Source organism: Coloeus monedula (genome assembly GCF_965178545.1).
Source record: "Coloeus monedula genome assembly, chromosome: 6".
Taxonomy (NCBI): Eukaryota; Metazoa; Chordata; class Aves; order Passeriformes; family Corvidae; genus Coloeus; species Coloeus monedula.
The window spans coordinates 12,506,449-12,530,519 of NC_138786.1; the positions used below are offsets into that span (position 1 = coordinate 12,506,449).

Sequence of the window (24,071 nt, forward strand, 5' to 3'; positions counted from 1 at the left end):
ATGTTGAATCAGTTTGTCAATGAAACATTAACATAGGCTTTTTTTACTCACTTAAAGCTCAGTGAAATTCACCTGACATTAAGGACAACATAAAAATAGAACACTGATTTTAAGCTGGTGCAAAAGATGGCTGAGCATATTAGGAAATACCAGGAACAGAATGAAATCAATAGTGCACACTTTTATATAATGGTGTTTTGAGACAGCACTGGAGATTTTTATGCTCCATTGGCTAAGGCAAAAATCAATCAAATAGCAAAAAGAAAAAGGGAAAACAAATAGTGCCTTGCTAAATCTATCTAATAATTATAAAGCCAGTTATAAAGCAGATCTGCTGCTGCCACCTTGGGTGATCACTTAATTCCTGGATTCCAAACCCTGGCGTAGAGAAGCTGACATGTCTCATCCCACTGGTACAGCCTACTCAGCCAAGGAAAGGAAGGAGTGATGCCAGTGCACTTCACCAGCTTTGCCCTTTGTGGGGCAAATCCAGCCACGCCCTTCTGAGAGCAAAACTGGAGCTTAGAAAGAGAGGGGATTTTGGAAGCTGCAGAGAAACATGTCAGCATTTCCTCTACCTGTGGAAAAGGCAAAAGTAGCAGAGACCTCCTTTTATTTGGGTCCTGCAACCTCCTTCTGTCCTGCGGGGAGAAATGGTGGAATCTGGGTGGTTGCCTGAAGTGCCTTTTCCATAGGGCTTGGCTGTACTCACAAAGTGTAACAATTTCACGTCCCCTGCAAACATTGGTGCGTGGTGGGACAGCCTCACTGGTGTGTGCCTCAGTGTGATACATCTCTTTACAGAAAATACAGATTTTGTACAGGCAGCAAGGAGCAGGTAAATCCTACAGGCATTCTTTATATACCAGCGGCAGATTTTTGTGTTTGGGGGTCCAATTTCCTGAGCAGGTTTTGGAAACTTAGGCCAGGGTGGCTCTGATGTCCAGGAGGGCACAGCATCTCCTTCAGTTAGTCCCATTCCAGGCCTGCAAGTTCTGTCAAATGCAATAACCGTAATTTGGGAACTACATGCGGTTTTTAGCAGACATTATGTAAGAGAAAGGCGAGGCCACACTGTAATATAGAACCATGAAAAATCTCTAAAATTCTTATAAACTGCTCCACTTCAAGCCAAGCCAACTGCTGTGAGGCTAATTCCTTAGAAAATGTTCCCCAGCTGTCCTGGTGAGGGATGCTCTTGTAATACCCAGCAAGAGGTGTCTCACACCTTCTGGTGCATTTGGCAGCCTCGTTTGCAAAAGCTCCATGGCTGGCTGGGCCAGGCAGGCTGATCCTGTGAGGATGGCTGGCTGCTCTTCTGCAGGGTCTGGTGTGCAGATTCCTGCGTTTAGGAAACAATTGTGTTTTGTCAGCCTTGCTCTCCTTTGGTGTGTTGTGATACGAACAAACTGTTCCACTTTTTTTGCCTTCAGATCTCAGATTCTTCCAGAGCTTTTTTGGGGTCTGTGTGCCAAAACTACCTCAAGGGCTGCAGTGACAATTATGTTTTGTTTGTTCTAAAAATCCTGTACAGTATCCCCTTTAAATGTATTTATATTGTTTTGTTTCATTTTGGAACAAGATTAGAATGGAATGTAACCTATTGTCCCACAGCAGACAATCTGCATTTCCCTAGATAGCATGAAGTTTTCCAGTTACATCTTGATACCTCCAAGGCAATCCCGCAACAGCTTTTCTAGTGAGTGCACATGTCAGCAGCAAAGATGATTTGGGCACCTTTGCAGGGACTGTTTCATCCTGGCCTTCTCTTCCCTGTCACATAAAATTTGATCCTCTGCCACTTTTCTAGGCTAAGAGAAGCCAGCCCCAAGAATCCATGGAGGAGCAGATGCCTGAATGTGAAGTGTGCACCTGAAAACATGGGAAGTAGTTGTTAGGTGGGAGTAACCTAACATCCTGCATTTGCTGGGGGCAGGAGAAGGGAATTCATTACACTGTGAAAGCAACTTTTGTGGGCTGCAGACTGTTTATAGAGCTGCAAAAAGCTCATTGGAAAACCTTTTCTTCTCTGCCCTCTTCCATCCTGCCCTTCCCCAAGCACTTCGACAGCCCTGTGCACACTGGGTGCTCTGGCACCCAAAGTTCATGTTTCACATATAACAAGAAGTCTTTAAGAAGAGCTCTTGGATTTACAACACCCACAGTTTTCTCATGGTCAGAATTTGGATTAGCCCTAACAAGGAATCAAGAGCCTCCATAGAAACTGGCTTGTGACTGACTTTTCATTTTAGCCTCCCAGTGTTTGAATTGTTCTGATTCCTGGCACCATTAAGGAACGTCTCTGTTTCTGGATATGCTGGCTAGTGCATGTCCTTTGCAAAGGCCACTTCCTTCACACAGCTCAGTGCTATGGCAGACTGGGAGGAGATCTCTGAAGGCTCCCCTAGATTCCAAGCACATGGGTGGGGAGGTGGAATTTGAAAGAGAAAAATGGTGGGCTTGGTTTTTGGAGCAAAAGCCTCTTGTTTCTCCTGCCAAAGATTTTGGAGTGGGCTTTGGTCAGTAAAATTCAGATTAAACTTGCTATAAAAAAGATTGTCCTGAGCCACGCGTGGACCAGCCCAGATGCAGAGCTCAGCTTCACTATCTCAGCCAAGTTCTTATCAGTTCATGTTCATCATTTTGGGAAACTGTCTTGTTATCATCAAAACTCATTAGCATTTTCATTTTGTGGTACTAGACTAAGGCTGAAAATATCCTGGGCTTCAGGAAAACAAACTGAAAGCAAATCAAACCCGAAACATCAACCCTCCATCTCTCAGGAGCAGCACAGTGCACCAAGGCAGAGTCACTCGGGTCCCTCTCAGCTGGGCTACTTCAGCATTTTGCTTTCCTGGACCTATTCTTTGTGTGCAAGAGTGAGCCTTGGGTGGAGGACATGACTCCAAGAGTGTGTAGCTGCCTTGTGGAGCACAGCCTGCAACTTGGGAGCGCTCCATTTTGGGAAGAGAGGAGGTTACACTGGTACTGATGGGCAGACCCAGGGCCTGAGCCTGCCCTAGTGAAGAGAGAGCAGTTCAGGCAGGAGTGTCATGTCCTATACGATGTTCTTTCCTGGGAAAGAAGCAAACTGAAGCACAATGGGTGTTTTAGGTCGGTCTTTGAGGTGTAAACTGATGGCTGGAGGGGAAGTTACGTGAAGGGTTGCCAGTGTTATAAATTTGAGAAGGTCTGCCCCTCAGAATGGCTCTGCCTGAGGCTTTTGCTTGCTGCTCTTACCACTGATGTGTGTGCATCTGTGAGGCTGTGCTGGTTGCAGGAAAAGGTCTCTGAAATAACAGAAGAGGATGTCCTGCACAGTGAGTGCAGGGAGGGAAGAATCCCAGCTCTCACAGACATGTAGCCTTTAAGACATTTGAAAGCAATGATATTTCATAAAGGAGAAACTTGGAGTAAGTGCTAAGCAGTTATTGTTTCTGGTCTTATAGATGACCCAGGAATGTGATGTTTTTACTGGCACTCGGTGAGACAGCTCTTGCCTGGGAGCTGTCCAAGGCTTCTGGCATGGCTTCGGCATTCCTGCAGATTTGACACAATGATTTTAACCAAAATCCCACATGCTTGATATAATCACTCAGTGCCTTTAGAAAGGATTTTATACCTAATATGGACAAAAAAGGGCTCTGCTTTTTCAGAGATGTGACGTGTAGTGAGCAGGTTTGGATCCAGAAATAGACTCATCTGTATTCACTTAGCTTTGGTATTTTTTTTGTGGTCTTTATTATAACAGGCAGGCACCTGCTGACTGTCCAAGTCTAGAGTGCAATATTCAGGTTTAAAAAGCACATCTACTCCTCAGTTTCTCTTGATTGTCATCTCTGTGGCATGTGAATTTCAAACACTCCACGGGGAAGTTGATCACTGTGTCAGCAGAGTCTAATGAAGAGATAAGTGGAATAGGCAGGGTAGCAGAGTCCAGTATGCTCAGGAAGTACCATTTGCTTCTCCAGGACATATATAGGATGGTTATAGAGGATGGTCTCCACAGTTCCTTTTGGGGAGGGGGTAAGAAGGATGTGTATTATTGATTCATACTTGCCACTGTTTAAGTAACATTTGAGTTTCATGTTTATCATGAGTTGGTCTGAGGAAGTTAATGATTTACTCATGCAGCCTGCCTTTGTTTAGGTTGTGCGCTCGCTTTCTGTAGGTTGAGCTCTCTTTGAACTCCAAGGAGTGAGGAAGTGGGGAACTAAAGTCATCATTGCCTGTCTTAGCATTGCAGTTCTCCTCTTCCAGCACATGGCCCCAGGGTGGCCCCACTCCTCGTGCTGCATCAGGAGCAGGGGACAGAGATAGCAGAGGCATGAGTTACAGCCCTGGTTCGATGTGCTTTTATGGCTGCAAGCTGGAGCAATGTTGGGATACAGCCCCAACACGCTGTGATTTCCAAAGAGGATAAGCTCTATTTGCACTTTTTGGTTTCCTGTCTTATGGAAGAAATATGATGCTTTTCCAAGAGCAGCTATTTGTTGGAGAAGCAGATAGTGAGAGATTTCACGATGGCCAACTGTGTGGTCAGAGAAAGAAGTGTATTTCCTCATGGCTCCACATTAATATGTAATTCCCATCTCCTCTTTGCTGTTATCAGCCGAATGGGAAAGGCCCGCGCCTACCTGAAGTTTATTGTGTCATCAGCCGCCTGGGGTGCTTTGACTTGTTTTCCAAGGTAAGGAGATATTTTTTAATACTGTTTTTTAACTTGGTTGTTTATTGAGATACATCCACAGCGATGAAGCAGACTGGAAGAATTTCTTGCTTTGATGGGAGATTACTATTTTACAGTTGCTGTTTTGGATATTCCATCCCTATTATTTGGTTCATCAAAGAATGTCTTATTACTTCTGTGACTGAGGCAGAAATTGATGCAGAAAACATCTGGGTGTCTGTATGATCTGGCTGACTGAAGTTTTTTCCATTGTTTTCTACAGCCATTCTGTGCTGAGCTGTAATTCTTGGCATCCATAGTCTGGATGATGGGCCAGTACCACTTTTACTCCAATACCCCGTGGAATGATGAGGTTGAGAAAAAAGATTATTTGATATGTGAATTCTATACACTTAACACTTTTTTCTTACACATTCTTATACTTGACACTTTTTTTTTTCACCCTAGGAGTCTAGGATAAAGCACAGATGATCTTTTAATTGGCCCAATTTTAACTGATTATGTTTTAATTTGCCAGAGGTTTTCACTTCAGATACGGGAAATCTCACAGAACTTTCACAGATTTTGTTGTTAATTTTCATAGGAATAAAGTTGAAAAGAACATGTGAATCATTTATGTTAATAAAAATCATAGAATTTCTATTGCTCATATGATCTAATATTCATACAGAATGTTATCTTTAAAGCAGGTTTCAAGCTTTTCTAGATAAAACTTTGTTTAACACAAGCCTTGTGTGAAGAACAACAGCTGGGATTGTAATAGTCAATTGCAATTCTGCTTCTGAGGTCTTTCATAAAGCTCTGAAATCAAGGGTTTATAACAATGTCTCTTAGACATAATATGTATCTAAACACAGATATCTGTGAATTAAATGGAATGCATTGTTCTCGGAGGATCACCCAGCTCACCACACTCATGGTGTGGACAGATCTCCTGAGGCTCTTTGTTTGCTATTATGTTTTTATCTAATTTTGATAGCGCTCTATTTTTCAAAGGAAGACTTAGGAGAAGGAAAAAACCAAAATTAGGTATCTTCCTTACAACCAAATATCAGTGCAGCTGAGGTATAAGGTCAGACAAGGAAGGTCATTGCACCAAAATTGCAAATAATCTGCTTTCCCAGTTCAGTCTGTAACCTGGGAAAAAGTGTGTGATTATCCATCCAGAGTGAACCCAAGGCTGATGTGAATGGATCTTCCCTGGCTCCAGCAGGGGCTGTTCCCACGCACTGTGGCAGGCAGGCCCTGGCCACACACGCCTGGAGATCTTGCTGTGTGTAGGAAGGAAAGCTCCTGCTCAGTTCTGTACTGGGTCCTGACTGGGGCTGTAACACATCTGTGCTGCTTTTCCGCTCCTGGGTGGTGGAGGGGCTGGGCCGCAGGAGGAGCCCATCCCCACTGGGGTGTGGGCACAGCAGCGCTGTCCTGCACAGGGCTGTCACCTCCTGAGGGCAGCACATGGGGCTGACTCCTGCCCTGGGCTGCATCTAGCACAGCTCCACAGCACACGCTCCAGGCACTGCATTTGGAAAGGGAACACTTGATAAATGGAGGAGGAAGCACTTGAGCCTTAGCATCCTTGTTGGTTTTGAAGACAGATGAGGTGTGGATGGAGACAGAAGTTCTTGAAAAGTGAGACACCCTCTTTTTCCAGCTAAAGAGTAGGAACCTGGGCTATCCTTACTTGATAAATCCAGTGAAAGAGAGGAAAAAATAATGAGGGTGCATTTTGCTGAATTAGTCAAAACAAGGAATAGCTGTCTTTACAGTACACAGTGAGTGATAAAAAGCCATGGGATATTAAATCTTGGATATTATTTATCACAAAAGCAAAAAGATTCCTCTGGTTTAAAATGTTTATAATTTTTTTTTCTGATAACTTGCATTAATTTCGTCTTCCACAAAGCCTTTTATGCTCACTCACTGTTGTAATACCTATTGCTAAGACAGACTTGAGAACCACAGATATCTTAACTTCCAGCTGGCTCATTTGGTCATGGGTTCAACAGATGTTTCTGACCATTTTATCTCTTGTGATCTCTGTTCAGCTTTTATTTGGTTTAAATGCTCCTTTTATTTGCATTGTGAAGGTCCTTGGGGCAGGCATATGACACACACATGACCCCAACTCCAGCAACAAAAAGCATCACATAGTGACTGCCGGAGCACAACTGTGTGCAGGAGCACCAAGGGACCTGGGGCACAGCCCTGCTTCATTGCTGCTTCCCACTTGGGCAGCTGGGTTTGTTTGCTGAGGATGGTTGTGCTGCAAATTACATCAAGAGTGAAATTCATGTCCTCATTTATGGTTTTCTGCACTTCCATGGACTGGAATGCAAGTTATGTACACAGGGGCAGCTTTGCTTTAGTTAGGCCTTCACTATGTCACGGGGAGGAAGGAGAAACTATGTACCAATGAATGCCTCTGCTGGCATTTGGTGTCACCAGCTATTGTCACAGGTCACCAGCTTGTGCTTAAGTGTCTTTTAATGCTCTGCTTCAGTGAAAATCACTTCCAAGAGAAACAAGAGAAAATGCCTGGCTCAGGCCCACTAACTCTTGTATGGCCTTTTGCTCTGGAGTGGTGGTTAAAAGATCACCATTGCAGGTCAAACCACTGACTGCTTTGAACCTTGCTTTCTGTGTTCTTTAGGTTTATCATCTATATGCTCTATCTAATGTGGGAAAACTTAGCTGTGATCTAATTTATGTTGCCCCATGTGACCAAAGAAAGAAGAAAATAGTAGTCTTCTCTTTGTAAGAAGTTCCATCTGCTTATTTCAAGACTAGATTGCCTGCTCTGCATCATGTCCAAGAGAAAATGACCTTACTGCAGGCACCAGTGTGAACAGCTGGGCATGCTTCAGGGGCTGCTCGTGGTCTCCAGCTCAGCAGAGACTCTGACCTGACAGCCACTGCTGGGAGCCTTTCAGGAGCTCAGTCCTGCTGTCATAGTGGCAGCAATACTTTCTTTGCTACTCTGGCTTTTTCCTGCCCTCTCATTTGAAATGGAAGGAATGCCCATGCAGAAGAATATTTTTCTTTGACACAGATTTCAAGATGTACCACTGAGATGTGATGCTGACCTGGGCTGTGACCATGGCATTTGTCTTCATCTTTCTCTCCTTCAGCTCACCCTGCTGTTCAGGAATAATCCCAATATATAGATCCCTTTAGTCATGTTGAGTCTTCTTCCTCTTTTCCAGATTTGTTAATTCTTCCTTGCCTCTGTGCTAATTACATGCACAAACAGGCTTCATTTTGTAACCGGAAAACATGGATTGATAGTAATGAAGAAATACACAGCAGAGGAGAAATTAACTTAGATCTGCCATATGTCTAAGCACATGTGCATCAAAGGATGCTTCAAAAGTCTGCGTGATGCTGATATGTTCTGTCTCTCTCTCACTTATGTCTTACTAATGGACCAGATCCTGGATGAGGTTGAAAGGAGAAGGGGAATATCTGCTGCCCTGGTTTATCCATTTATGAGAAGTCTGATGGAATCTCCTTTTCCTGCACCTGGAAAGACAATCAAAGTCAAGACCTTCCTGCCTGGAGCTGGAAATGAGGTAAAAAGCAACTGCAAACATTAAAAGTTAAAGCCCTTTACCACTCCATTATCAAAACAGCAAAAGAAAAACAGGAGGAAGCAAACAGATCCTACAGGGAGGTGGGGTGGCACACCTTCAAAATGAGCAGAGCAGGAGCTGCACCACTGTGGATGTGCTAATGCTAGTTCCCATTGATGATTATAAGCCAATTTATGGTTATGTATTTATTATTTCATGTTTACTAAGTTGTGTGTAAGAAAAACAGCCAACACAAATGTCTCAGTGTGTCTGGCCTACTGCAGTTCAGAGACTGCAGCATTGCTGGGCTTTATCACAGTGATAAGAGGCAGGCGTGAATCTCCCATGCTGTCTGTACCTGAACACTTCAGTAGCTGCTTGTTATTTCAGACTTCATTACTGCTGGTCTTGGCATTGGTAGGAGTGACCAGCAGCATTTAAATGGCTCTCTTTGGCCATAAATACCTTTAAACTGGCCCTCAAAGAAAAGCATGTCATGTAAAACTTTCATGTGTGTGCTTGCATATAATAGATGTCATTTCTTTTTACTCCTAACTCAAGTAGCTAGAAGCCTAGCTTTAGACAACATATGCCTTACTGGAAAATGGCAGTATTGATTAAAAGGCTTTTGCAACTTGGGGCTGGCCAACCATGTCAAATTCTGCTCTCTGCATGCCCCCATGTAAGAATACAGTAGCTCCACTCAGATGGACAAAGGATATAGAAGGGATACATCCCTGAAGATAGGAATAGAATTTGTCCCAGTTAGTGAAAGCAGGAAAAAACCGCTCCCCTTTAGGGTTGTTTTACATTCCTTAGGGTTAGTTTTACAGTGCTTTTGTTATTTTTGCGTTGAGTCATATTTTCTCTAAATGTAATGCCACTGACTTCAATGGAGTGGGCCTGTAATGTATGGAGTAAGCTGGTATGAAATGTAAAATGTTCTTTGTCTAAGTGACCTGCAAGGCATTTTAAAGTCACCTGCATTTTCTTCTGGAGAAACAGTGTCTGAAAGGGCGATTGGCATAACAGGGGAAAGATCTGACAATGCTTTTTCTGTGTGAATGTATCTGGGAGCCATGGATCTGCAACTTCTCTATCCTCTGCTCAAGCTTCTGAACTCTCCCACAGAAAAACATTGAGATAATTCCAACAAACAAACAACTCTCTTCTGGCTGAGCTTTGCTCTCTGTTGTGCTAGTACAAACTCGTTATTTAAATGGAATGCACTGGCTTAATTAGGAACAGAATCTTGTCCTTCCATTGTGGCTCCTCTTGCCTAAACAAAGATGATGATTAATTGGGAAGCAGACAGTATATTTCTTTGTGATGAGCAGACTGAGGCAGCAGAAAACATTCCTGGTATTTGTAAAAGCTGCCGTAACTTGCATTGCATCCTACCCTGCAGCAAGATTTTCGTGTTGGAAGGTTTGCAGTAGAATTAGCTCCTCATGATTTGGCACATACACGTGATTTGAGCTTGCAATCTCAGTGCAAAGGAATGGAAGTGGGCACCTTTGCTGATTGTGAGGAAGAGTTAGACAGCATTTCCAAGGAGCCATTCCTGGTACAGTCCCTCCACAATTTGTTTCTTACTGCTCTTTGGGGCAACAGCTGAGTGATGGGTGTCTATACATCATAATGTTCCTGGGTTTCAGGCCTAAAAAAATCAAATCTATGCACAGATACTGTTCTAAGCGTGGCTTTCTTTTTACAGTTGCGTGTTACAGATCACAAACAATATCACAACTAAACTGATATGAACTTACTTTCTTTACAGTATCCTGTGATCTTGAACATATCCTTAAAACAGTATTTGTGAGGGATTTTGTAAGGGCTACTCCAGTTAAACTGGATCCAGTACACTTGTGAAATGTGGTGTCATGTGCATGAAAGCATAAGAGTAGTCTAAAGCAATAAAGTGACGGTGATTTTTGGACATATGGAAGGAAGAAGATGTATACATGTTCCTGTTAATATATATTCAGAGATTTCAATACAGCTTCAAGTTGGCCAGCTTTTTCCCTTTCCCTTCTGTTTCCTCAAATTCCTCAATAGTTCATCATTTGCTGTCTTGTGCTTCGTATTTTCCTCCTTCTGTTACTTTCTTCTTCACGTTATTTTTCCCTCTTCTTTTTTCTGTCCTCTGCCTTCAAGTTCCACATCTGAACATGTGAATTGCAGAGTAAAAGGAAGATATAATAAAGGAATCAAGGAAAAAGGCATTTGAGAAAAGGAAGGAGAGGGCCTGAGGTCATGGATGAAGTATGAAAATTAGACTGTAAAGGGATGTCACAACTCACCATCTAAGACCTTGTCCTGACTCCCCAGTTAAGTATATAAAAATATATATACGTACGTATCTTTATATGAAAAGAGAAAGGTTTTGAACACTATCTAGTGAATTACACATCACAGAGGAGTGGAAATGAAGTACATTTGGTTTAAAGTCTTCCTGGCCTTTTAGCTGAGTCCCAGGCTCCTCTCTAGATGTTAATATGAATTGTTAGCCAAGCTTAGAACCCAATTTACCTTGTCTTTATGGCTGTTTTATCCCTGTAAGCTTCCAGCTCCAGTGTTTGATTGTTACTTGCTTCATACTCTTGACTCAGCCAAGCTTTGCAACTCTGACAGAATGTTTGGAAGGGAGAATTATGCTTCCCTTGGAGATGACAGCAGACAGTGCACACAGCTGTATTCTGGGAAGAATGGCATGACAGGAATTGTGCAATACACCGTTTTTCTGGAGCGCTGTGCCTGCAGCCTCGGTTTGCACGGGGGGCTGGGGTTCAGTCTGTGTCCCCTCGCCAGGCAAGCACGGGACGGTGCTGGAGGGCCGGGCTGGCTCCCGGGCCGCTGGCACTGCCGGCCTTGCCCAGCGCTGCTGACTGCTGTGTGTTGGGTGTGTCCAGGTCATTGAGCTGCGGAGGCCCATGGACTCCCGCCTGGAGCACGTGGACTTTGAGTGCCTGTTCAAGTGCCTCAGCGTGCGGCAGATCATCCGCATCTTTGCCTCCCTCCTGCTGGAGCGCCGCGTCATCTTCGTAGCTGACAAGCTCAGGTAAGTGCTGGAGGCACCTCAGGCACACGCGCAAGACAGTGCTATCTCTGGGTACAAAAGGCTTTATGAAACATACAGAATGGTTTTCAGATGTAAGGATTCTCTCACTGGAGGATTTAAATGTCTTTTTACATCCATGGATGTTCTGTCTTACTTTCCCATCTGTAAAATAGCAATACCAGTTCTCACCTGCTTCAGTGTCAGCAAATGTTTGCACAGCATTTTGAAGCAATGTAGTCCCAGCAAGGTTTCTTTTCAGGTTTTGGACATGGAGTACTCATAAAGAGTAGCAGAAGTTGTCACTGAGGTGCTTCACCTTGTGCTCATGCAGTGCTGAGAGCTCCTCTGGTTTTGCTCCATGCAGTACAGAGAGTTTATGTTGGTGCTGTCTTTCAGTTCCTGCCCTACCAAACCCATCCAGTGGGAGTGTTAAACTGCTATCACAGTCCTTCCCAACTATTTGGGATATTTTTCCTGGTGCTCACGTGACCTGAAAACATTTCCTTTTGGAAGCTCCATCTTGGGCTTCTTGCTACAACACTTCAACACACCTTTTGCTTCCTTGCCTTTTGATTGCAATCTCCCCTTTTGGTTCCTCTGAAGCATGAACTCACCCCAGGGTGTAAGGACTGAGAGCGACAGGCCACAACTTCACATGGCCTTTCCCAAGGAAATGGGAGCTCTGTGTAAGCTGCACCCCTGCCCCATAGCAAAGAAACATCCTATTTTTTAGATGCTTCTGTAATCCATACAGAAGAGTGTGGGCAATGTAAGGAAGACGTCCTTTGCTGTGGCATGATAAAGAATAAAAAATGGCAAATAAAAATAAAGCCTGTAATTTATTAGACTCAGGAACATCCAGCATCTTTTAAAAGGACACCAGAGACTGTATGGGAGGTTAAAAACACAGATGGATCTACCCAAACAAACTCTGTTAAACACTTTATCAGTCCCGACCTCTTCTGAATGACCGCCAGAAATAATAGCTGCACTTAGTGGCCGCCAGTGTATATAATAGCAAAAATACTTTGCATAGTAAAAGCTTTACAACCTTTAGGGGAGAATTTCTTAAAGCTGTAGACCCTTCTCAGGTTATAAAGTTACTTCCTTAGCAGTCTTTTTTGTGTCTAGAACAACAGGAACGTTTTATTTCATCCCTTCTCTTGTCAGTAACCCTTGGTTTGAATGACCATTTGGGATGACTTAATTTCACATAAACCCATGATGAGAATTGTGTAACTAGTCCAGGGTTTCTGCAGTACTTTAGTAGATACATGAATCACACCACGAATATTGGGGCAAGTAGCTTTTGAAAATACTGTTGGTGCATTCCTTCTGACTTTTCCTACAGCATGTTTACACACCTCATTCTGTTTCTGTTTTACCATTCTTTCAGCACCCACAAGTCTGACTGTAATTCAGGTTGACACAGATCTGCATTCCTTCCAATGGCACAGTGATCTGAGTGGAAACTCACAGAAATGGTGCAGCAAAAGTGAGGGCCCTGCTGTGCTGCTGCCAACTGCTGCTCTGCTCTGGAGCTCCCAGTTGTTCCTCTGTAGTGTTCTGTGAACCATAGGCACTGTCCTGCAGGGATGGCTTGCTGTGGGAGAGATCCTCAGCCATGAGGGAGGAGACAGACAGCAGCCATTCCCTGGAGCATTTCCCTGGGACAGCTGGCCTAGCCAATGTCATGTAATGCTCGGGGCACTGTGCAGAGAAAATCAACATTTAAACCTACTTTGACAGGCTCGAGGTAGCTTGGCATGGAAAACAGTTGTGTTGCTGATACTGAGGGCTTGTGGTAACCCAGGACTTCATCAGGCAGCCAGGGTTTTACACACATTGCAGCCCTGGCTTGAAGTTCAGGCTTGCCTGTGCAATTACCTTTCTCTTGATAGCTGCCTAGTCCCACAGGCCTTGGAGCAGGGAATAAGAGAGTTCTGCTTACAGGCAGTGTGCTGCTCACCCTTTTGGCACACAGAAAGAGGGCACCAGGACCAACAGGAACCAGAAATGATAAAGATCCCTCTTGGTAAACACATACCCAAACATTGTGCTCTCCTGCAGAAACTGTTACCCAGTGAGCTGTTGTTTCAGTGTGAGAGGGGGCCCTGGGATAGGGGCCATTACACATGAGAAAAGAGAGGATTCAGATGGATCTGAGAGGCTTGGGAGGTTTTGTGGTTGCTCCTGTAAGAAGCGACAGAACCTTTCTTACAAAATGGCTTGGATTCATATGCTTTTCTATATCCACATATACCCTTTATTGTATCTATATACTTTGTTTCATTTGATAAGAGGATTACAAAATCTGGTGTGGTAGATAAGGTTCTGGATTCAGACTTCTGAACCCTCTGACCTGCTGAGTGTCACATGCTGGAAACATAAGCACCTCTTTCTTATCTTTGGTCTGGTCTGTCTGGGGTCCCAAACACTCTGGGGTGGAGGCTGCTTCTTGCTGTGTGTGTGCAGCAGCTCTGCTTTATTCAGTGTGGTCCCTCTCAGCATGGGGATCTAGGAGGTACTGTAAACCAGAAGCTAATAATGAGTCTTTGACAAAGGCCTGGAGAAAGTGACAGTGGATTTAAATTCAATACTTACTGAGATTTTCATGGTTTAAATAGGGATGAAGTCTAAAATGAAACACTCTGGCTTTGAGCTAGTAACTGTCTTCTTGGAACCTTTGCCTTGTCTGACATGAGTTTTGTTTATGGGCATCCTGGCTGAAACTGGAGTTTACCAGTAATGTGGAAAAAAAAAAAAAGTGAAATATCTTACAGGTCCACTCTGTGCCCAAAGAACGAGAGCAGGAAATTAAAATAATTTTACAAGGGTTTGATTTCTGTATGTACCCAAACACTAGCTTAGAAATAAATGGTGTTGAGGTTTAGGCTTCAAACAGTAAGATGCATTGAGCTTTTGTGGCTGCCTGTTTAGTGGGTCTCCCAGCAATAAATGATTTCACACATTATACAAGTTTGGGAAAGTCATGCCTAGTGGAGTGAGATTCATTCAATAAGTTGTTATTTATGGTTCTTATAGTACCCAGAATGTGCCAAAATTTAAAGTCCTTGGTCTTTGCAGGAAGAAGTTGTTGTTTGTCAACACAGAGAGTGATGCTCCCAAGTAGTGAGGAAACAACAGTGAAGTTCTGAATGACAGCACTGTGAGGTTGCCCTGGTTAGATATGTGCAGTCAGGTTTGGGTATTTTTCCCTCCAGTAAGTTGATTATGTATTTTTTCTGCTTGAAATTGGGTGAATAAATCCCTGCAGCTATTTGCTCATCTTCAAAAATGAATGTGAATCTGCCAGCGACCTTTCAGAATTTTGGTCTCTGTGAACAGTCATGAAGACAACAAAGAAACAAAAATAACGATAAAGAAACTTGGAATAATAATAATACCACAACTCTAAAAGAGGTAACTCAAGGCTCCAATTCCTTTAAAATCTGCTGAAAGCACAGCTGAGGTGGTATATCCCATCCCACTTCTAATCCCTGTCCCACTGGGACCCCCTGTTTATGTTCCCAACATTCTGCCTGCTCACCCCAACTCTGGAGCAGCCCCGTGCCTGCCAGCTGCACAGGAGGAGCTGCTCTAGTGCCATCCTCTGAGGTTTGAAAAGCAGCAGATGCAAAATCAGTGGGTCTTGGGGCTCAGGAACATTGACCTTGCTGCAGGCACAAAGGTAGCAACAGAAAATAAATAGAAAGCAAACATTGGAAGAAAAATACTTCTCTGCTTGTTCTAGTTTTATGCTGGGGAAACAAATTTGTGGATGTGTTTGCTGAGGAGGTGATGTATCCGTGCATGTGAGAACAGTCTCTTTGCCTTTTCCCCGGAATGTTTGGAGAGGGGGGAAAGGAAGGCCCTGGACATAGCAATGTCCTTTTGTTATAACCCCATTTTTTACAAATAAAAACCACTCTTGCTGTATCCACTATATTGTGAAGGACTTTGAGGATATTTTGCTTACATTTCATATATGGGTCCAGTCCAATGCCAGCCACAGTCAGTGGGAATGTTTGGACAAGGCTTGTTTTTTGCTGTGGATCCAAATCCTCCAGTATTCCTCTCAGTGGCCTTTCGAAAACTTTTGGGACTGTGCAAGGCTTCTATAGAGCCCCTGCTCTTGTAAAAGACAAAACAACTTTTCATTGTTGTGAATTCTGGTTTTATATGAGATATTTCAGCTACTTCTCAGTGAAGCAGGAGCATGGGCCTCAGGGAAAAAAAACCCTAACCCTACCCCTCTGGACAGTATTTTGAACTGCAGGAGGAATCTGTCTTCCAGCGACTGTAGAAAGTCCAGGCGAATCCCAGACCTGACCAAAGGTTATGGGCTGGAGACAGAAACACTGACTAATAAAGGACAGAGCATAAATATGTAAATAGTGGGGAAGTCATCCCGCAGGCATGTCTCTGTTAACTGTGGAGCAAAAGGGGAGCAGAGTGTACTTGTATTCAAGGGCAAAGGCTTTCAGAACAAACAGCAGCGTTTCCCTATTCTCACGCACAGACACAGCTTAGGGCTGTCTGTGCTATGCCCAGGATGTTCAGGGAGTGGTAATGCTTCTCCTCATGTTTGAATCTGTTGTTTTGGGGCCATGCTAGAAACTGGCAGCAAGAGTTGTGAGGTAGCCTGGCCCCCATTTCTCGGTGCCTCCCTGAACACATCGTTTAACCTAGCAGCCAAAGTCATAGCAAGATCTTGTAGCTGAAGTTAAAATATTCAAATTTAAATAAGAGATAAGTGGCAGTGTTTCAGTAGTAAATCATTGCTCCTCGGTCCTGTAGCAAGGTCAAGTGGAAAAGCAAGAGTAGCCAAACTCTGGGGCATATTACTGAAGTGCAAGCTCATTCCCTATTTCCTTATTGTTCCCTTTTTATTAACAAACGTAGGATTTAATTCTTACAAAAGAATCATGGCAATGACAGGTCTGAACAGCTTCACCAGCTGCCTGGGAATGCTCCTTTCCAGTAGCTGTCATCTTGTAACATTTGTAAAGTCTGCCAGCCTGCAGTTTAAAAGGTAAAAACACGTGTATTAGTACAGACAGAAGTGTGCTTGGTAAACAGATGTGAGCTTTGGCCAGCAATAGAGATTTCTTTTACTCTCCCCGTCACAAAAACCTCCACAAAAAGAAGCGTGAGAGAAATTTGACAACAAATACATGCCAGAAGCCAACTTGTGAGGGAGAATTTACTGCTGCCAGTCTTTGACTGGCCTGTACCATTTCTGAGCACAGGTTACAGGGTCTTGATAGTTTTTAAATTATCAACTGTGAATTGAAGATGATGTTTGGAGATGCAAACTACTGAACCTGTGGAATGTGTAATAGCTCACAGATCTTCTGTCTAAACCTGGAAGAAGTATGGATAGCTGACATTTCTTCTGGTGTATTTTTATCCAAAGAACTTGAAGTGCTTTCTTAATACTGGCAGGATTATTGTGCTTGTCTGGTCTGATATGCTGAAGATAAGCTCGAGAATTTCTTTCACTAATTTCTGCAGTGGAAGGAATGAGCCCTTCTATAATTATCCAATGTGCAATCATGCCTAGTAGACAGAATTTATTCTAGAGCAAAAACATCCATTTCTTATGTACGTAACCAGAGAGCTTCTGTTTCCTCCAGTGAGAGCCAGAGCAGCCCCTGTTGAGGGGGGCTAGCAGAGCTGTCTCCCAAGATTCTTGAGAGAACTTTTGCAGTTTACTCCCTCTTCTCAAGGTACTTACATTATGTACCACTTGGATTACTTTCTCCAGCACTTGGATTGTGTGATGGCTGATGCCAACAGAGCATGGGCAGTAGGAAAATGTGTGTCAGGAAAAAGAGACAGCCCAAGAAACAAAATGAACATTTGAAGTCTCTGGCTTGTTTAATATTCCACAGTCCCAGGGAAAACAACCTAATAGTGACATTTTTAATGTGCAGTAAACTCCAGTGGCATTTTTAGTATGCCATGTCCCAAGAAGGGTAGAGCTTGTGTAATTTTCCTTTTCTTCCTTCCCTCCTCCCCTATTTTCCAGTGGTATTTATTTATGTCACTCCAGGCTTTGGCCAATGCTCTACAGTGAGAAAACATAATTTTTCCACTTACAATTTGTGCAAAAAAATTCTCTGTCTTCCCCATGAAAGGAAATGGGATAAGAAGGCGACCATGTTGCTTGGTAATTCCTTTCTGGATTGCTTATTGGCACATGGCGGTAAATTGCAACATCTACCCAACCTGACTTCTTGCTCCTTGCAAGAGGACTTAGATTCCCTCTTTTCAGCTTTTAAATGAGAAGGATTAGGGATTGTTCCTCTCCTCGTTTGGTTACAGCCTAGAAAAATACTTCATCCTGCTTTACAACTGTCCTGCTGTTAACAGTGGAGAGGTGGCCTGGGAATCTGAAACCCCCAGTGCGAGGAAGGACTGGTGGGAGCAAAGGTCCCAGTGTGGAAGGAACAAGGAGTTAACACTCCTCTGGGGCACCTGCATTATGGATTCGTGCTAACTAATTGACCTGCAGGAAAGGGATTGGATAACTCTGTGGATACAAAGGATAACTTTACACTTGGAAATGCTAGGTTTGTTTTTTCTTGCAACCACCTGACAAAGCTTGGGCAGGTAGCTGATGTGTCAAAGCAATGACTTTTTCCCCCAAATCCTATTTTCTTGAAGGCAAGTCCTTATTCTGTGGGGCACTTTGCCTGTCTTTCTCCAGGGGCCTTCATGTGCCTTGCTTACACACAAGTATTACATGAGCAAAAAATACCGTCTTTGTTAACACCACATTCCCCTTTAATCAAGTGTTCTCTGCTTTCTTTTAAATTAAGTACTTCAAAGCTTCTCTCTGAGAGAGAGAGCTCTCCTGACAGTGTGTTCTCTGCTCTGCAGCTCTCAGCTCCATGGCATGCAGCCTGGATCTTTGCATGAGCCAGGATTGTGCTTTGCAGGTTATCTGTGGGACCTCACACTGTCTGTCACCCAGTGTTCCCGAAAGGTGGGGGCTGGGTTCTGAAAATGCAGCTCTTACTGAAGTAAAATGTGGCAACTTGTGGTAACTTTTGGAAATTTTTGCAAAATTTGGATGAAAACCAAAAAGAATAGACAGAATGAACCTGCACTTCTTGTTTGATAATATCTCGTAATGAGCTGTTTAATTATCAAACATTGAAAATCTGAATTACTTTACGTGACTGAAAAATCCATTGGCTTTAAAATAGGCACCTCTGAGGGCACATCATTGTTCATGGTGTCCATCTCTGTTTAGCTGTGCGAGCGTGTTCAGTCAGTGTCAGTGATGGATCCATGCTGGTAGGGTAAAGCAGCACAAACCACGAGAGGATGTTACACACTTAAGCTGAAGGGGATGTGACCAGAGAAGAGTTTACCAATGAAGATGTTGCCCACTCAGTTTTCTGTCAAGTATGAGAAGGAGGGACCACAAAAGGAACACAGATGATAACACAAAATGTTGGGCAAGTCTGCTCCATGAACTGTGCTCATTGACGCTGCAGCAAGGTAAACCATGGCTCTGTGAACCAAAGTCAGGGAAAACAACTCCAGAAACAGGGTTGTAACCTTTGGTTCATCATAAAAAAAATCTCCTACCAGGAATCATCAGTAGCACAAAGGAATTGCTGCCTGTGTTGTCCATAACTCACCTTCAGTAGTCACTGGAGCACGTCCCAAAAGTAAGTGCATTACTGGTGCCCTGCTGATGAGGAACTGCAGCACTGCTTTTGCCAGACAGGTGAAGACATACTGGGATTCCTTTATGACAGTTTTACAAGCTTGGCTGTTCTCATGCTGCCCTGTAGAAAGCAACAGATAAAACCTGAAGTGTGACTTACTTCTTGTGAAAGAAGATTTGGGTTTGGGCTGAGCTCATTTTCATGGGGCAAAACTGCCATTTGAGTGGTGTGAGGGTTAAGCAGCTACAGGCTTTGAGTTGTAAGCACAGTTAAAAGATTTTGCAAAGGACAATAACTGATAATTGGGCTGATGTGATGTGGAAAATATGCATTTCCTTCTCAGTCTAAGTGCCCCCCCTGTCCCTGCCAATGTTATCACTTGTTTGCATTCCATGAGATATCACAAAGGTCACTTGCAGCAAATGTGTCAGCACTCAAATTAGGGGAGCCACTGTGGTTGGACTCTGCCCTTCACCCCTGGCAAAAGCAAAGTTTGGTTTTCACTTCTGCATCAGGCTGCTGCTCGCCAGGAGGGGAAGAGCCTGGCTCAGGAGGAGTAGATGGACCTGGAGGCTGAGGGCACAGGGTGCAATGGCAGTGCTGCTGGACTGGCAGAGCAATCACTCACCCAGGGAAGTGTTCACTTGTTGAGTAATGTTCTTGCTTTGTCAAGCTCCTGTGCGGAGTGAGGGATTCTCACCTGCTTCTGGACCGAGTTGTTACCTCACTGCTGGTAATACACGAGAATATATGTCAAGGCTGGGTAAGAGATGTTTCAGCCCATAACACACAGGGCAGATCTGTTGTTTGTGCTGTAGGGAGCTCTTTACCCGGTGCCAGAGATTGGCTGTAGCAATATTTGTTGCAGTGTGTATGATGATTAAGTCGTGAAATGTTTGGAACTGGCTGCTGAATTTGAGACAGCCCAAATGGACCTGGCTCACCACGATCCTCATGTGAATTGCACGTGTTCCCATCCATCATCACATTTACACTGGAGAACTCCTTATTTGATTCAAACACTAGGAGCAGAGCCTTCCATTGGCAGGTCTCCTGTGACATCAAAAGTAACCTAAAATATGCACATACAGTTTTGTCTGTGTTTCCTGAAAAGAAGATCAGGTATTGATCAGAGATACAATATTAACTGCATGCTTCAGACCAGCTACTAAAGACCTCAGGTTGTGGCTCTTAGTTCACCTCTTAAGTGTTTGCTGTATAAAATAAATCACAATGCAATATATTACTCTGGCTTTTACAGCCTAAACTCATGCAATTTTCCATGTAATATGAACCCACTATTTTAAACATCTCATTGATTATTCTAGAGAAGTCAGATTTATTAACAGGAAATTCAGCAACTTCAGAACTCTCTTTTGACTCACATATGCAACCACTCCATCCTAAAATTCCTGCAGACACCCAGATTTTCACAGATTCACCTGAAGGTCAGGCGAGGAGAAGAGCTTGGCAGCAGCAGGGGAGTCCTCCTCCCTGTGTACCCCTACACAGTGTTGGAGCCTTTACAGAGGGATTCCGCCACAGGGAATTCTCACTCCAGGATGTTAAAATCTAATTATTTGACTTTAAAAATAAATTATATTCTAAAAATTAAAAAGAATTTAAATATTAATAATATACTAAAATGAAACTACAATATTTATTAGCTTCAAAAATTACAGTCTCTGGTTCCAACCACCGTAGAAAGGCTTGAAGGAATCTCTGTAGTTTGCCCAACCCCTGAAGGGCTTCTAGAAAAGTAAAAAATTATTCAAATTTCCAAAGCTTCAACATGCCTTGCTGATGAGAGGCTGCCTTTGCAGCAGCCTCTCCCACAGCAGTCAGGGAACTTGTGGTTCAGAAGGTGCTATCATGTCTTGAGGGCTGGTTTGATTAAAACAGAAGTGGGAAAATAAAGGTCTTTGAGGCTTCATTTCGGCAAAGTATTTCAGCACAATGAAAGTAAATTGAGACTGAAACTTGTGCTGAAATACTGTGTTGAATCAAAGCCTAAACCATGTCCCCTCATGCTTTAATTGGTGAGGCGAGGCGTGAACTGATTGTAACTTCTGCTGCTCTGCAATCATTGGAAAGAATTATTTTATTAGTGCCCAGATAGTTTACTGGATTAGAATTAATTTGGGTCAAACAATAGTATGTTAAGGCCAAATTCTGGTGTTTGTTTTGGTCATAATCTTCTGCTTCTCCCATACAGGTAAATGTATTTGTTGTGGAGGAAACTTTGCAGTTTGAGAATTATTCCTGATAAAACTGGTTTTACATCTGTCTGCTTAGCAGCAGTGGCTGAAGTGTAGAGCACTGGTTATATTTGATTTCCATCGTGCCACAAGTGGGCTTTGAGCTTCTGTCACCTTCAGCTGTGCTGGTGTGTGACCTTCCCTCCTGCAGCTGCAGCCCCTCTCAGCATCTCTGGTGCTGACAGAGGAGGGGCAATTGGCATCAGACAGCCTCACGTCCTTCCATCTACCTATAGCAACAGCGAGGAACAAGCTTCATCTAATTTGGCTCTGTGTGTGTGACAGAGCTTTAACCATGTTCATATTAAGTGGTTTTCCCTGGTCCTTGCATTGTTCAGCCCAGCCAGTCACTGTCTTGTCCCTTAATTTTTACATCCTGGCCCTTTGCCCTCCGTTTCCTTTTCACTTGCTCATCAGGCTCCTTTTGTTTCCCTCTCCTCCCAGTTCTGCCTCACAGATCTTAATTTTACCTCCTTGCATTTAATTCAGCCTCTTCCCTGCCTTCCTTTTCTTTTCTTCTCTTCCCTTCCTTCAGGTTCCCTGCAGGAAGAAGATGATCTCTTTCTCCCAGAGGAGACTTCATTTCTCAGTACAGCCCAGGGCTACAAAGGGAGGTTCTGCTTAGTGCTAACAATTTATTCTGAAGAAATTAGCAGCTAAATAAGTCTCTTTTTAGTACGCACAAAAAATATTATTTTAAGATGGCTTCTAACATAGCCAAATCAGACTGAGTTTACACATCACTGGTAGGAGTCCTTGGCACACAGGGCACTCCCTCCTGCCAGCCTTCAAGTCCTTGCCAAAGGATGCCACCCTTTCACAAAAAAGTGCAGCAAAGATATTTAATATTACAAAATAACATACCATTTCATTTGGTTTTTGAAACAAACTGATCTGATGTCATGCAAGGGGGAATTGGATCAGTTGATCTCCTGAGGTACCTTCCTACCTGAATTACTTTGCTTCTATATAACTTCGCTTTAAATTGGAAAACAAAATGGTTATCCAGAGGCAGACACACAAGCTCAAAAACATCAGTGAAAACAAGTTAAATTTTGAATCCAGATCATGTGAAAATAGTGCTTTACAAATGCAAGCAATCCTACAAATAGGGAGGTATCCCAGAGCCTTCAGGAATTGCAGGCCTTATGGGGTAGTTCTTTTTGTTCAAAAAGCTGCAAACCCATGAAATTTCTTTGATTTGATTCAAAAGACACGATTTGAAGATTTTTTTTTTTCCCTTTTAAGTGTCCTAGAAGTGGTAAACAGAGAAACAGCAATAATTTTGTATGGGAAGAAACACTGTAATGTCTGATAGTTTTATACTGGCTGGAAAACTGGAGACATCCTGCACCATTATAGCAAATGAACTCTCGAATTCTTGTTTTATTCCTCTCTGCCCTTTTTGGTGAGTAGTTTGTGGTATCTGGGTTAATGAAAAATGTGTTCTCAGCAATGAAGGACAAACCATTGATGTGGGGGCTCAGGGGGTCTCAGGAGAAGAGCACTTGGGGATCAGAGGAGTCCTGGAGCTGAGCGCTCACACTGCAGAGCAGGAAGAAAGCAGCAACATGGTCCCGTTGTCAGCCAGCTCTTCTGACAGGCCAGGCATCCTCAAGGGCTTGCTTCAAAAGCTGGCCTGCAGGAATGCTGCAGGAGCTCCTTACAGACAGCTGGAGTTGGGAGACTGTCACTTCTGATACTGAGAAGTTTTCATTTATATCTTGTCCCTGATGCTATGACTTAGTCTTATCCACCTGATTTATAATGCTGCTCTTATTTATTCTTATGCACCCAGAGAAACCTTTATTTTTTCAGAGCCTTAGAGTGCACTGTATCTGGCACAGCACAGTTCTGCTCCGAATTACTGCCAGTACAGCAACAGCAGTGCTGCCTGCACTCCATCTCCACCCAAAGTGCACCAGTCTGCCACGGTTTTTACTTCCATTTCTCTTTACTTTGATGCTTTTCAAGTTTTCTACTTTGTCCTTTCCACCTCTGCAGCCTGTACATGTTGGAGTGGAGATGGGCTGAGTCCTTGGCCTGTAGCCTTTCCACAGAGTCCTTTACTCTGCAAACTTCTCAGATTATTTTATCTTGCAGAGTTGTCACAGACCTCTGTCTCTGTCAGACACTGGAGTTAATCCAGGATCAGGAGAGGCATGGGAGGGTGTAGGAGGGAGGTGTCAGGGATCTGGTTTTGCTACGCGGTTCATCAGCGGCCCAAGGGTAGGAGCTGCCCCAGAAAAGCAGGGCCATAGCCTGTGGTGAGGGTGTGTAACAGCCGTGTGAGTCAAGGGGTCACACCTGAGGAGGACAGAGCCTCCAGACTCCAGCCTCAAGTGGGAGGAAGCTCTCCTGAGCAGACAAGGGATGTGTGTCAGCGACGTAACTCAGTCTCAAAGTGGTTGTGGCTGGAGCATGAATGTGTCAACAAGGCAGATGAAAGACTTCTGCAAACATGGACAAAGCAACATCATTTAATCAGCAGCGAGAAATGAGGAACATAAAAAGGTTGTGGAAAAGTAAACAGTGGAAACACTTTTTTGTGAATTTACATTTTTGGCTACGTTTCTCAATGTGAGGAAGCAGGGAGCCCAGATTTGGAGAGTTGGTCCCAGTCCAGGGCATGGTCCAGAGCACTGGCACAGCACAGAGCTGGCACCAGCCCAGGGTGAAAGAGCTGCTGTGTGGCTTTGGCCCTGCATGTAAGGGGTGGCCTCCCTCCTCTCCTGGCTGAGGAAGCTTGTCTGTCCCTCAGGAGAACGGGAGGAAGGGAAGGGATATTCTTGGCTTCTCCTT

The 24,071-nt window shown here is 43.7% G+C and overlaps 1 protein-coding gene across 3 annotated transcripts in view; it reads left to right on the forward strand.

The window, feature by feature from the left end:
* DENND2B (DENN domain containing 2B) overlaps positions 1-24,071 on the forward strand; it is an 86,938-nt gene that overhangs the window by 53,988 nt on the left and 8,879 nt on the right. For all 3 annotated transcript variants that reach the window (XR_014226540.1, XR_014226541.1, XM_082284303.1), the window contains exons 11-13: positions 4,613-4,690; positions 8,122-8,262; positions 11,175-11,323. Coding sequence is in view for 1 of the 3 variants with exons in the window: in XM_082284303.1 (XP_082140429.1) it covers positions 4,613-4,690; positions 8,122-8,262; positions 11,175-11,323 (368 nt within the window). In the remaining 2 variants the exon portion in view is untranslated. The remainder of the gene's footprint in view (positions 1-4,612; positions 4,691-8,121; positions 8,263-11,174; positions 11,324-24,071) is intronic.